Source organism: Phycomyces blakesleeanus (genome assembly GCF_001638985.1).
Source record: "Phycomyces blakesleeanus NRRL 1555(-) unplaced genomic scaffold PHYBLscaffold_19, whole genome shotgun sequence".
Classification (NCBI taxonomy): Eukaryota; Fungi; Mucoromycota; class Mucoromycetes; order Mucorales; family Phycomycetaceae; genus Phycomyces; species Phycomyces blakesleeanus.
Window position 1 is genome coordinate 359,189 of NW_017265152.1, and position 14,666 is coordinate 373,854.

Consider the following 14,666-nt stretch of genomic DNA (forward strand, 5'->3'; position numbering starts at 1 on the left):
CATACCTTCTCATAATTTAGCTCATTAATCTGTGCTTTAGGATGGAGTGGTAGATCAGCTGAATCTTTGTCTGCTGGGATTCCTTCTAATAATCCAAATTTGGAGTAATATTCTTTTTGAATGCGGATGATGTGCTGGTCAGCTTCTCTATAGGTTTTCAGCTCTCTAAGGAATTTTTTTAGTTCTTTAGGTATTTTTAAGATCGCTTTTGGTTATACTTTATCAAGTCATTTAAGCCTTGGGGTGTGTTAGATGCCTGCATGTTGTATAGATCAAACAGAATGTAGCTTGAAAACTAAACGACATAACCGTCACACCCGCTTATTTCTTTTTTGATATGAAGTTTTAGTTTTTATTTTCCAAAAATTTTACCAAAATTCATTTATCACTGAGATTTCAAGCAAGTATCAATTGAACAAGAAATTCCGTACATATAGTCTTGAAGGAAAGAACTTTTTATGTTGATTTATATACTTGAACTTAAGTAATTTATTTAAACTTTTAAAAATTCAGAAGAGGGCTATAACAAAACAAAATACCTTTATTCCTTCTGATCAATAAGAGCAATGAATATAGTAGATTATGAGAGTCATAATTCAAACTTTTTGTTAAAATACTTTACTTAAGAATTCAAACTATTATTATTATATTAAGAAATTTGGTTTAAGTAGGATCTTTTTATACTTGTGTTTCAGTCAAATTAAGCAATCTTACTATCTGGATTTTAACGTTGATTTATATGTGTATGTGTCCCAGAGAATTAGTGAGGAACATAAGTATACTTAAAATACTCTTTCTATTATTAAATGGGGTTTTTTTTTGCTGTATGCTTTATTCGACTATAATTATAATCATCGTGTATAAAAACTAAGAACAAAATAGCTTTCAATAGAGCAAAACCTTTTTATTCAAGGCTGTTATTATAACGATAATAACTTTTTGAATAATACAAGTAACATAATTTCATAACTTGTATCCGAAATGATATTCACATCTGTATATTATACTACTTATAAATATTGCTAATTAACTAATATGCTTTTTCTTACTATTATCTTTATAAGTTATACGAGCAATAACCTAAATCACCCTTTAAAATAAAAGCTCTACTTAGAGTCATAAAGTTTACTTTGTAATAATTTTGAGTCAAAAGCACGATAGTGGTTCGCGATGCTTATTCTCAAAAAGGCTCATAAAATATCAAGGATATATAATATACAATTCGGATATGTAAAAGTAGCTTGATTCAAGACATCATATATCTATAATATTTATATATTTGTCGCGCCAAAAATATGATAGTCTTTGGTTGTTTGATTTACTGGCTTGCTTATTCACTTGTTGGGAGCGTTTATACCACTTTTCAATCTCTGATATCACAGCCCTCAATTGACTGTGCCCTTTAGCTTTTCTACTTATTTTCCCTACATACACAGCATAATATTTGTGTATTGAATTCCGCTGCTTTATTATATATAATACTGCTCGGACAAGTTTAAAGTGTTAAATAAAATAATCATACTCTACTTTAATATAGAAAATTGAGTTTTCTATTTATCAAGGACATCCATTACATGAACTCGAGTGGGGAAGTTTACCCTCCTATTCGACATTTCAGCCAATCACATTCCAGTATATGCATGTATGGCAAAGAAAAGAAAATATAGAATCGAAAGGAAAGTATTCTTATTTATAGCCAGCCCTTGAGTGAAACTTTCTGTGGCTAATTTTTAAGGTATTCACATGATATTAGATACTGGTGTTGCTTGTGCAAGCTAATATCTTAATACCACAAATACAAAAGTTGCAAATTCATGCATTAACGTAGAGACAAAATCCAAAGTTATGAGCGGTGTCTAAATAAGTGTTAGCTTTCGCTTTCTGATGTACTTCTTGACGCCAAAACCCAAAATGTATGCAAATAAATCCAAATCAACTCAATTGTCACTAAACTAACGGTTTGAGACACACTTATGGTACTAGACTTTAGGTGTACATACATGTGCACTAATAATAAAAAAAAAGAAGTTCAACAAAAGGGTATTATTGCACATCATAAAGTAATTCTCAGATGGCTACATTAGCAAAATATAAATCAAAGCTTTTTTTTTGGTGTTTTTGAGAACAGAAAAAAACTGGAAAACAAAAAAGGATTTCTTTTTTATTACTTAATCATGGAAGAGGGTATTACAACTTGCTTGTAGTTTTATTTAATTCAAAATGCTTTTTTAATATGAGTTTTCTAAAGAAATAATTGGGTGGCCCGAGAAACTAGCTTACCTTCGCCTATTCCCGATCAATTGACAGGAAATGTTTTTTATACTGCCAGAAGTAAAACGTTCCTGAGACATCGTAGTTTTACAAAAGTCTGGAAGAGATTATCTCCTTTTCCATTGACATGTCCCACATAATAATAGATAAAAAAGAGCTTGGTATTACGTAGGGTCTAAGCATAGTATCAAGTTTCTTGCAGTAATCGCACCATCCAAAGTACAAGATACGCAAAAAATAAAAATACCACTATTGCTAGAAACTTGCAATTTACCTGTGTATATAATCTATATGTGCATATTTTAAAAGCTTAATACACACACGCACACAAATATATATGTATACATATATTTAAAATTACACTACGTTTTAGAGAAAACCATTTTATTATTATTTATGATTGTGGTAGTTTGATATCCTAATTATCCATAACAATCGTTTAGACGACGGTACCGGAAGCAGAGGCAATACGGGGCCACAAATCTGCGCACTCCTTGGCAACGGGACCAGTGATGGCGGAACCCTTCATCTCACCCTTGGGCTAAAAAAAAATGAATTAAAAAATATTTTTTTATAGAAAACTACTTAATAGCAAGCTTACGTTAACGATGACACCGGCGTTATCCTCGAAGTAGAGGAAGACACCATCTCTGCGGCGCCAGGCCTTGCGCTGACGAATGACAACAGCGGGCATGACTTGATAAAACGACAACAATTTCTTTTAGCATTCCATTCTTCCAAATGCACTCATATTCCTAATATTCCACTATTTGCATACCCTTCTTTCTCAACTCGGGCTTTCCCTTCTTGACGGAAGCGACAACCATGTCACCGGCACCAGCAGCGGGGAGTCTGTTAAGACGACCCTTGATGTTGCGGACGGCAATGACGTACAAGTTCTTGGCACCACTGTTGTCGGCGCAGTTCATGACAGCACCAACGGGCAGACCGAGAGTCATGCGGTACTTTGTGCCGGAAATGCTAACTGAGAACAAGAAGAAAAGTTCATGTGGACGGGTGAGTCAAATGAACTTTTTTCCATCCTTTTTCTTCGGTAATTTATAAATATATATTTATATATGTGCATGTATAGTGGTTTGGCGTTCATTTTTAAAAAACGTTGTATTGGTCGGCGGGCAAAAGACGTGCGGGTGCGGGTGTGGGTGTATTATCATTATTGCTCTCTGCTTCGGAAGTCGTAATTGTGTATCGCCAATAATTTATATATTTTTCCATCCATCTTCTATCAACTTCCGGGACAATCCATCCATCCCATTCCCATCCATCATTATCTCTGGTTAGGCACAGCAACAATACACACCTTTAGGCATTGTGCAGAAATTCAAATGAAAGAGAAAGTCTTCACAGCTGAGCCAGACAGGGCCTCATGTTTCTTTCGGGGCAGGAAACCAAATCACCTCCCGCGTTAGTCACGTGACTCTTATCACGTGTAGGGTGTAGCTTGTTGTCTAATAAAAAAAAAGAGCTCCATCATAGAAACGAGTTTTCATTTATTTATTTGATTTTTGATGGAGGGTACAACTGTAAAGTTATATTATAAATGTGTAATGGGACCCGACACACCTTATTTTGTGATTTTCAAGAATAACAAACCTTGTATGAGAAATTTAATAGATATTTGAGAAAGTTTACAGAAACAATGGATATTAAAGAAGAGTAACACTTGACAAAACTAAGCTGACAGGACTATGATGGTTACCTCAGTGTGCATAAAAAAAACACGGCCCACCTTTCCTTTTTGTGGAATATTTGTGCAAAAAGAGAGAATTATAAAACACACACATAAAAACTAGTAATAAAGTAGCTTTTCTATGAACCACGAAAATCTATTGTTACAAATAATTTAATCTACTGTGCTACAATACACACATTTGACTTTTTGAACAACAACAATAAAAGAATGATCATCACAGTATAACTGGGTATATATTTATATTAATTAGGGAACATAGGTTTTATTGCTTCGCTGAAACGCAAGGATGCACTATCCTAATGGCGTGTATATTATACAATTACATTTAGAATACAAGAGCAAAGATAGCCAAGGCGGCAATGCCGACAACGTTAGGGCCAACTGTGAAAGCACCAGAATCTACTGACTGAGACTGGGCAGCACTGGAGACAGTTGCAGCAGAAGAAACGGAACCAGCGGGAGTTACAGCCTTAGAGGCAGCAGCCTTGGAGGCAGCTGCGGCAGTTCCAGAGGCAGCGGCAGAAACCTTGACCGAGGCAGAGGCAGAGGCAGCGGCAGAGATGGCAGCAGAAGATCCCTTAGCGGGGGTGACAGAGGAGTTACCGGAGGAAGGCTGACCACCATTGGCACCAGTAGCAACATAAGAAGCAAAGGTGGGGAAAACAACGGTATCTTCAAAGTAAGGGTTTGTAATGCTGGCACAGGTGGCGATATCAACAACATGCTTGTAGGCAGTCTGGATCTTAGGCAAGTACTTCATAGCAAGTTCCATGGTCTTTCCATCAATTTCGTGGGTCAGGACAATATTGCCAGACTTTGCATAGGTTCCATCGGTACCCATCTTAATGTACTTGTCGTAAGTGGCCTCAACTACGGCTTGAGTCTCAGGAGAATCGGCGGTCCAGTCATCAGTGTCAAGATCCCAGAGAGCAGTGGTCAAACCGAGCTGGGTAGCAATCCATCTAACACGATCATCGACATCTCCAAAAGCCTAGAATAATAAAGAGAATGTAAGTATTTTATACAGATATTTTCTGGGGTTCTCAAATAACTTACAGGGCGCCAGATTCTGGGTGTAACACCGGTAGTAAGTTTGATGGCCTTTTGGGTAAAGTAGAGTTCGGCAAGGACTTCTTCGTTGGTGAGAGTAGTCATTAATTGATGAGACCAGGTGTGATCAGCAATGTGGTGACCATCCTTGATACCACGGAGAGCACCCAATGGCCAGTTCAGGACGTTAGATCCACTGTAGAACATGGAAGCCTTCAACTTCTTTTCTTGGAGGAAATCGTAAAAAGCGTTGTGGGAGCAGTTGGGTCCATCGTCGTAAGTCAAACCCCAGGTTTGGGGTTCGGGACAGTTATAGATATCAGCATTGATGTTCTCATGCTTGGGTTTGGTACAGGTGGTGGCGGACCACCAGCAATCTGGATCGTTGGCGCTGTCATAGCTGGACATGTCGGGTGCACCGTTAGATCCGAGCTTGCGAACTGGGATATCAGGCATTGACTTCCAATCCAGAGAGTTGTACAAATCGAGGAATTCCTTGGATTTGCTCATACCATTGGAGGTTGCAGTTTCCCAGGTAGTAGGCCATTCCGCGGGATCAAAGTTAAAAGAAGCAGGGGTTTCGTAGTATGTGCACTCCTTGACAGCGTCGTGGAGGGTGGTTTGAGGGATACTGGGAAGAACGACGTTGTTGGGATCAACGGGGGACTTGAAAGATTTCCAGTATGTATCTGCGACAGTAGAGGCAGCGGCGTTAGTGAATGTAGCGGCCTGGGTAATAGCCAAGGCTACGGCAATGGCTTTGATTTGCATTGTCTAAGGGGAGGGAAAGGAAGGGGGATTTGGTAAGGAAAGGAAAGGAAAGACAACTTTTGGACTTAGTTTGTTGCTTGAACTCTCTTTTTATTATCGAGCGGAAACAAGCTTTTTAGTCTCCGTTAGATGAAGACCTGTAAGACATCAGGTACAATTTAGTATGTGACACCCCTGGAGTTTGTGCTCAGAGTAAAAAATATTATTTTATTTGGAGTTGACCAACACCCGACTTGGGTTAAAATCTCAGTATATTTACAACAAAGCTAAACGTGCAAATGACTATAGATATACTCTGTTATATGCACGTCTATTTAAGGAAGGAATCGCGTGCGATTATGTTACTCCATCTTATCGCACAGGATTTTTTCTATCGTGAGGTGTAAACTCAGGAGTTGATACCACTTGGACAATACTACAAGTAGTTCTTCAACTGTATTTGTTTTGCGATTGAACTGGATTTGATATATGGCCAATATAAAACAAATTCTATATATAAACATCCCAGAAACAGTAATCGTATCATTCCAATGACAGAATACGCACCTTTATGTAGCGAGTCGGAGCACACCCAGTTTGTTAATTTGAATAATGTATTGTATTGTGGGAAATAATCGAATTGAGCCAGCTGTTGCTGTATGTGTGTAAACAATCCTTTGGTAATGTAATTTAATGTAATGTAAGGTTTGTCTATCTCTGGTTTTGACTTTATTGAAAATTTCAAGTATCCATAGATACGGAAAGAAATTACCAAGTAAAAATCATTTCAAGTTCTATGCTGGGATTATATTTTATATATATGTATGTATAAAATATTTGTTTCAGTGGAGTTGGTTATAGGTTTCATTTGTGTACGACACAGACCCTATCGCAACTTCTCTACAAGGCTACGATATAATTCTCAAGGTACCAAATGTGTATGTATTATATATATACAATTTATTGCTACTATGATTATTATTATTATTTTTATTATTAATATTAGTATTAATATCACTTCAATTTATTACTGATTTTAATTTAGATCATTTACTTTAGAATTGCAGAAAGATATATAATTTTCCCCAAATCGTATGATGGTCTTACAGAATTCAATGATTGTAATATTCTGCCATAGTTTTGATATTGTGTGGTCCGTTTTTCTCATCGGACATTATTGTATTCTATTTTATCGTTATTTGATTTTTTGTTATGTGTGTGTATCATTCAATTGGACTTTCTATCTGTATATCTTTTTGCCCTTGTAGCTTATGTAGGACTCTAAGGACAGTTATTATTTTTTCCTTTATAAAAAAAAAGATATATATTTAAGGCATCAATTATCAAAATAAACTGTGTTGACTAGAAGATAGAAATCACGGAACTGACTTTGGGTATTTTTAATGTCTCTCTTGTGGCTTGGATTTTTTTCTTTATTCATTTCTATTGGAAGAACCTGGCTCCTCATAGTCTATCCGTTGGCTTTAAGATACAGATTAATGCGCCTATTTACTAATCCTTATTTGTAGCAAGTACCTAATTTTGGGAACGTTTCTATTTTCCTTACCATGTCAAATAATTAAGATGTATTTTTTTTTCTAAATATAAGATTTATCCTTTGTATCCTTACATAAAGCCGAGGCTTTTCTACTCTGTTTATATAAATACCTTTATATATTTATAACTGTTAATTGCTAATACCGGGAAGAAACATATATTTCTTTTTTTAATTTTTTTTGAGTAATAAAATAATAATAATAATAATTGCGTTGAAATATTAAGCGATTAACGACTCTTTCCTTGTTTTTACATCATCGAGAGAGAGAAAGGAAGAAGAGCCAGCTTTATTATTATTATTATTATTATTATTATTATTATTATTATTATCTTAATTGAATATGATAATTGTCGCACAGAACGAGGCCTATATATGCAGTATCAAAAGTGCATATTTTGAACAAGTATACAATTGACTTTCTTTCAAAAAGGTAGTTCAGGGCAACATTCTGATCGCACGTGTAGTCCACTGCATAAAGTTTAGGCCGTGCGTTCATACACCGAGTAATGTAACACAGTGCTCGTGGTACTGTAAAGCATATCAATTGAAAGAAAGAAAGTTAGAACATGATTCAGAATCAAAGGTAAATATTGATCTGGTTATGAATACTATGTCAATTCTTGGTTTCTACAATATTTTTTGGCACTAAGCCTTATTTTATGTGAAGCTAAGCGAGTTGATCAATCATATATATATGTATGATATATGTCTTTAGAATGTATTTGCTCTATCTTGACCCATACCTTGTAAATGGCTTTACTTTGAATATGCCCGATGATAATATAAGCTGATGAATTATATTATAATCTTTATATAAAAGTAGATCAGGTAATAGTAAGAATTTCCAATTATACACTGCATATTTAATAGGTTGTGGGATTATACAAAAAGCAAATAAGCCTTTTGCATTAAATAAATCAAAACCATACATCATTACCCGCGACTTACAAACATATATCTTGAGTACAGGAGCGGTAATTACTGCCTTGAGTTGGATCCATTATTGTGTTTTCATTAGTCATTCAAAAGAATATTCAGCTTGTAAATCATTATATATATATAGTATATAAACACTGCCGTTATAAAATCATCATATTAGCCTACGGTTATTGATAAGAGGGACATACAACGTTAATCGTATAATAAACCTACATTGATATTACGAATCAACTCTAAATATATTCCTAAGCTATACGGAGAAAAACCACTCTATTTATAATATTTGAAAACTGCCATACAAAACCGAGTCTTATTTCTTAACGTTCTGCTCCACTTATATTGTGTATATTTAGGATCACTTGTTAAGCCTTATATCTAAATGTATACACACATGTTTGAATAAATGGTAGTGGAAATTGTACTACTACAGATATTAATACTATTCACAAAAGATACACGACTTTTGTCTGTCACCTTTCTTAATAGCCGTTTTGGATTGAAATAAATTCATTGGAATATGAATATATGGTATTTTAGAGTGACACCATATTAATTTCTCACTTTATTAACTATCTTGAACTGCATACATAAAAATAGTATATCTCATTTGTACCTTCTTTTGCTTGCTAAGCATTGGGAAAGTACATTAGATTGATATTACAGTAATCTCATAACTCAACCGTGCTACTTCCAATGCAAGATATCTTGGTTTATACAGAGTCATTAAGCCAGAAATTAATATCCTCCAGCCAAAATATGTCATCAGTTGATCTGAAACTATTTATTAACGAGGAATATTGTTTAAATATTGTTGATATCTTTACTAAAAAGAAAATAGCTTTTTTGAAAGCAGTCGCAATAGCCTATATGTTATTATTAGAGTATTATATTACCCTCTTAATGGCTCAATATCTGTACAATGCCCCGTAAAATTAATCATTTGGTTTACTTGTTACAAGATTTGTAAAGCCGGGTTCCTCAAAAAGTTGTTCCCCGAAGAAAATATCTAAATATATAATCCTGAGACATTCCATAATAAGATATTATTTATCCAACATATATTATAACGATCATGCTCTATATTACAGTGTTTCTACTTAAAATTGAGACGAATTTGGATCTATTTGTGTAGGAATTAAATTTAATTTTTAGATATCTTTTTTTTGACAATATCACCTCGCAAATTGAGACGACAAAGATGCTAAACAAAATTCGTACTTTTGGATTTTGATGTCTTTAATCATAAAGTACTATCATTGGCTGATATGGCTTCCTCATAACCATCGTTACACACTTTCGTCTCTCGCTTTTTGCTAACATCAATATATATATTTATTCTCCTTTTGTCAAAAACTAAATAGTTCTTGGAGAAAGATCATGGAACCTTAAAGAAGATAAGGAGTCCAAGGGAATAAATAGAAGAAAAACAAGATAAAATTCATAAGTAGTGTATACCTTTATATATTTATATGTAACTTAATGCATTCTATACATTATCCGAGGCCAGGTACAACGATCGCAACAAGTCTGGGTATCATACAAAAAGAAGCGATCAATGTGCATATTTTGCATCGAAATTGGCACGTGGTAGACATATATTTATTCGTCTATATACATACATGACATAGAAAATAGAACAGCAATATATAATACATATTGGGATACTATAATCAGTACAAAGCATAAAAAACTTACTGAATACAAAAGGCCATAAGCACGAGGTTAATCCAATAGAACTAAGGTCGGTATGCTTTAGCTGCTATACAGAGGACCACAAAAGCTCCAGATAAAAAAATTCAAACCATACGCCGTAAATAAAAATAAATACAAGGACTATTGAAAGAGCATACTTCTATAGCTAGAAAAGTTATGTTGTACACAATCCTAAGGCTGCCATGCAAGACATTCGCCACGAAGAAAGTACAGCCTGTATCAAATTATATTTGAGGCCTTATAATTTACGCACTGTCGTTTGTGAACTACTGTATGATGACCTATTATGATCAAGCTATGAGCAAGAAAATGGTACTGCGGAACACATTTAGTGTTAAAGAAACCACTAAGAAACATCAAGGCCATACCGAAAAACTCGTTGACTTTTTGGAGCAGTTTCTCTTCAAAACAGACTCTAGCTTATTTAATAGCGCGTGAAGATGGGTAATTAAGCTATCTAGCATCTAATTGTGTTTAAACGGCTACTATATACACAAATGTTACCGTGAAATGTTATGGATCCAGATTGAATCTCTCTATTGTCTGTGATAGTATAAGCTATTCACAAATGTAAGCATATAAAAAGTATATTATTGTTTATAAAATAACCAACGAGTTTCTTTTGCCCTAAGACAAACAGGGGTTTTTATTACAATAATAAAAAGGCTGTCCATAATTGTTGCTATGAAATGTTTGTGGATGTACACAAGTCTTACCTGATGAACTTCCCAGAGCCTTTGGTGACAGAAAAACCAGCAATTGGCACAATATGCGGTAAACTTTCATCGATTAACATACGTAAGATAGCTATTCCGGAAGCCCCGTTTACTTCTCTTAGATCATTTATACCTGTACTAGCCTACATCATAAAAAATAAGCTTACTCGTCTATTTTTGTTGGGAACTGTACTTTCATTGAAATGGATGTTGATATAAATGAGTCACAACGCTCTTTCAACTTTTTTTTGGTATGAAATTCCCATCCTACCTACAATTCCAAGGTTGAAATCTTTCTTAAGATGGTTGATTTAATTACTCTTCTGTTGGATAGGTAGGTATGAGTGCATATGCATTTATACTCAATTTAACAGACAATCGTATTGTAAATAATATAATGTTTTGCAAGATTTGCAAAATCTAGAAAGAAAGAATAAATTGGTTTTCTCTAATATAATAAGATCCAATGATTTTATTATTAATGTGTCATTTTTTAGGAAAAAACGTACAGCAAAAACTACTGAATATCACGTTTATTATTCTGATCGAGATATCGGAATTTCTCCTTGTAGTCTTAATCCGAGAAAAAACTAAGTGCTTGCTGTATATTATGGAGATATTGAAAACCGTCGTCAGCTCAGGATTCTTTTCATCAAGGAATAAATACGGTTTTATTAAAGAGATCAACCACAGAAACTGTAAATATCTCTACATATGTTCAGTATTTTGGCTATATTTGGAAACATCTTCAAAGTATATTGAAGTTCAATAGTTTTTCAAAAGAATATATGTGCTTTAATTTAAACCGAGCCATACAAAGGGCTACAGAAGAAGTACCGAATATTTTGATCTGAGACATATGAATAAGATTTGAAAAGGGAACAATAGGTACTGCGAGAATGTTGTTTGTTTAAGAAAGAAGATTATGACTATTTATATAGATGTTTGGTTCCCTAATTTAAGATCTCCTTCGGTTAATGAGTGCTTATTACTGAAGCAGTGTGAAGTGTACGAGTGCCCGGTGTGTGTTACATTTCTGAGATGTGACCCTGCCAGGTTCATTAGCAATTGTAGTATTCGTTCTGGTTTGTGAAACTTATATTTCACTCAATTGCGGTTTGTATACCACATTATCAATGTCATTGAGAAATATAGTAAGTCTAAGCCAAAAAAAAAAAGAAGATTCCGAAGAAAAGGAAGAAAGAAAAAAAAAGTACATAGACCTAAAGACAGAATAAAGGCAGTTCCAAATGATATAATGTTAGTGGTAGCAAAATGTTGGGTCGACTACCATATTCATACGCTGTTTATTTTAGAAAACTAAAAAAAAAATACACTGGAAGCCAGAAAAGACCCATTATAATAAAGATAAGCTACCTATGAAATCTTTTGGAAATGGGATGTTTGACAAAGGGTATAGAAAGCTCCTCGGTTTACAAGAAAGTTTTACTAGAGTACTTTAACGCCAGTTCAGATATAGACAGAGATCTGGCAATATTTTACTTGGTAAGTTGATGCATTTTGGGCGATAAAGGTACAAGAGGTTAAAATGATTTTGCTTATTATTGAATCTAATAATTTTGTAAATACAGACTTGTCATTTGATCACATAAATGGCCTTTACTACAACTTACACCTGGTTGGATAGTGCCTGCAGAAATTGCGGAATAATATGACAACGCAATATAAGTGTTTAATGAAATATTTTCAAAATCTCAAATAACGTTAATGGCAACTTATACATATCGTTGTCTCGAATACGGTTCTCTGTCTGAAGGAATGTATATATCTACATGTAGATACTCTACAAAGTAATCATTGTTTATTTAAAAACTAAAAGTGCTTTATATCGGTTCTTTTTATTCTCGTTTAAAAACGAGTTATTGTTTGCCTAAGAAAAATTCAAGTTCCATTAATCTCAAGTTTAAACGCTAATAAAGAACCTTATCGTTTTAGAGCTGTACTTCTTGTTGTATATATTCTGAGAAATTAAAATTCCGAAAACAAGCTCATTTGATCTCTTTAGTTTTTTATTTATTTAATACAATCAATTATTTGTTTGTTTTGAATGAGAATTTGCTTGGTCACTGGATTATAGAGAAGCAGGATCTTGCGTGAGTAAACGTAATTGACAATTAGCTACAAATAATTATACTTATCAATAATGGGACTCAATGGCTGTCGCGCCACACTTCCAAATTGGACACTAGCGAAATCATCATTGCATCATACATATATCCGGCATTTCCTTTATTGTACACAAATCCGCCACAACGAAATAGATAATCAGCCACATCACTTGACCAGAAAAAAAAACGTGCCTTCACTAATTATTTGCCAGCTCTGAATAGACTTTTCAAAGAAGTGTAAATGCTTTTTTCTATAGTGTATGTAGCCATACTTTAATCGCTCAAGATGAATTCTATTCTCGCATAGAGTATTATACACTGTTTATCTGTTATTACAAAGAATAAATATATATTAGGTTGTGCCAATCGGAGAAAAGAATACCAGATTGCTCTTTTGAGTAAAGGTAGTCTATAAACCCATGTTTTTTTTTAATCAATAGTATTTAAGAGCAGAAAATATTACTTTTTATGTAAGTATAGTATACATGTATTAAATGCTCTATATCCATATCATTTATTTTATTTTTTGAACAATCAATTGATATAAGTAACTAATAAATTACACGGCCAATATATATACACTCACTTTCATATTATGCTATTATATCTCTAATACAGTTATTCTCTTTATCCTGCGAATCTTGTTACTCTTTTGACTCTTCTGATCGGCCCTTGGAAAGTTATTAGTATTCAATATTCAATATTTTCTTTTGATTTTAATTACTCTGAGCTCTTATGTTACTCTCCAAGGACACTATTCAAAATAACGTTCTTGCCGTAAATATTACTTTATATGGAATTCATTTGAAAAGTGAATATGAGTAATAGCTTTAAATACTGGTACCCAACGCCAAAACTCTTATAATGTATGTATGTATGTATTATCTCGCCTTATATTTCTCCAAGAATTAAATACCAACAAGCCCGAGACTCCGTCTATTCTATAAGGTTAAGACACCACCGATTTTTTTTTACTTCTCCAAAGTCTGGCAGTCTGTTTCCCAGCTTAAACCAGTTACGGCTCGGCCCGAGAAGACCATACACTTCGTGTAAACAATACGTAGCAAATGATTTACATATATAAGGCATTCCAACTTTATCGACATTTACTTTCCAAATGCGCGAGAACTTACACAGGAGAAAAGGAAGGTACAGACTACTTATTACAGCAATGGCAATACTGGCTTGTTCAACACTTGTTTTTCCACACGCGCACATATATATGTATAAACGAAGTCCTCTTAAATTAATATCACTAGGAGCTGTCTTGACATTTTCTCAGATTGATTAATTAACAATAAAAGTGTGTATTTGTAATATTAAATAAAGGTATTTTGTGTAATAAGCTTATTCTAGAGTTTACCTAATATGAGGATATATTTTTAAGAAATGTTTATGATATAGAACAATACGAACTTTGGTATAAGGACTGAAGAAGTACCTTGATCGACCAGAATTATCGCCTGAATTAAACATACGGCGCAAAGCACAGTTGACACTCTTATTTCCAAAACAATGGGCAATGCTTACATGAACTACTAGGATCTTTTTAGAAAAACTATTTAGACTTGGAAAGTTATGCTGTGTAGTTGAGGGAAGCCTTACTTCATATTGATCTACCTTTAAGTTGCGCGGCCATTGTTCGGGATTCCGACGAGTGCCTAAAAGAGTCATTGTAGAGTAAAAGGATCAAATAATGATAAGAAACTCATACAATTTTATCATAAAGTGTCTCAATATAAGAACTTAAAGAAGATATAGCTTCCGATTTTCTGGGGATATCGCACGTACAATAATAAAATAAAATACCCAAGACTTCTTACTTG

The 14,666-nt window shown here is 34.0% G+C and overlaps 5 protein-coding genes across 5 annotated transcripts; 1 reads left to right on the forward strand and 4 right to left on the reverse strand.

The window, feature by feature from the left end:
• Positions 1-2,635: 2,635 nt before the first annotated feature.
• Positions 2,636-3,613, reverse strand: PHYBLDRAFT_135316 (hypothetical protein). Its single transcript, XM_018429712.1, has 4 exons — positions 3,593-3,613; positions 3,050-3,256; positions 2,873-2,967; positions 2,636-2,812 (listed from the first exon to the last, which is right to left on the reverse strand). The coding sequence occupies exons 1-4, from the start codon at positions 3,600-3,602 to the stop codon at positions 2,711-2,713; spliced, it is 414 nt and encodes a 137-aa protein (XP_018288209.1). The 5' UTR covers positions 3,603-3,613; the 3' UTR covers positions 2,636-2,710.
• Positions 3,614-4,541: 928 nt separating this feature from the next.
• On the reverse strand, positions 4,542-5,806 carry PHYBLDRAFT_89330 (carbohydrate esterase family 4 protein; the record flags this gene model as incomplete). The annotated part of the gene is made up of 2 exons (XM_018443712.1): positions 4,542-4,976; positions 5,042-5,806. Coding segments are annotated over 2 exons (1,200 nt in total), but the record flags the coding sequence as incomplete, so codon positions are not given.
• A 3,122-nt stretch (positions 5,807-8,928) lies between these two features.
• On the reverse strand, positions 8,929-9,845 carry PHYBLDRAFT_60072 (hypothetical protein; the record flags this gene model as incomplete). Its single annotated transcript, XM_018440595.1, has 4 exons — positions 8,929-9,059; positions 9,232-9,288; positions 9,534-9,595; positions 9,775-9,845. 4 exons carry the CDS (start codon positions 9,843-9,845, stop codon positions 8,929-8,931), a joined length of 321 nt encoding a protein of 106 aa, XP_018288211.1.
• An 839-nt stretch (positions 9,846-10,684) lies between these two features.
• On the forward strand, positions 10,685-11,483 carry PHYBLDRAFT_171558 (hypothetical protein; the record flags this gene model as incomplete). Its single annotated transcript, XM_018436626.1, has 2 exons — positions 10,685-10,793; positions 11,209-11,483. The coding sequence occupies 2 exons, from the start codon at positions 10,685-10,687 to the stop codon at positions 11,481-11,483; spliced, it is 384 nt and encodes a 127-aa protein (XP_018288212.1).
• A 1,958-nt stretch (positions 11,484-13,441) lies between these two features.
• Positions 13,442-14,514, reverse strand: PHYBLDRAFT_171559 (hypothetical protein; the record flags this gene model as incomplete). Its single annotated transcript, XM_018436627.1, has 4 exons — positions 13,442-13,511; positions 13,629-13,696; positions 13,816-14,117; positions 14,319-14,514. The coding sequence occupies 4 exons, from the start codon at positions 14,512-14,514 to the stop codon at positions 13,442-13,444; spliced, it is 636 nt and encodes a 211-aa protein (XP_018288213.1).
• Positions 14,515-14,666: the final 152 nt, after the last annotated feature.

Coding starts and splice junctions, on each gene's coding strand:
- PHYBLDRAFT_135316 (XM_018429712.1), bottom strand. Junction 2,968..3,049: donor GCCCGAGTTGAGAAAGAAGG/GTATGCAAATAG, acceptor CGTTTTATCAAG/TCATGCCCGCTGTTGTCATT. Junction 2,813..2,872: donor ACGCCGGTGTCATCGTTAAC/GTAAGCTTGCTA, acceptor ATTTTTTTTTAG/CCCAAGGGTGAGATGAAGGG.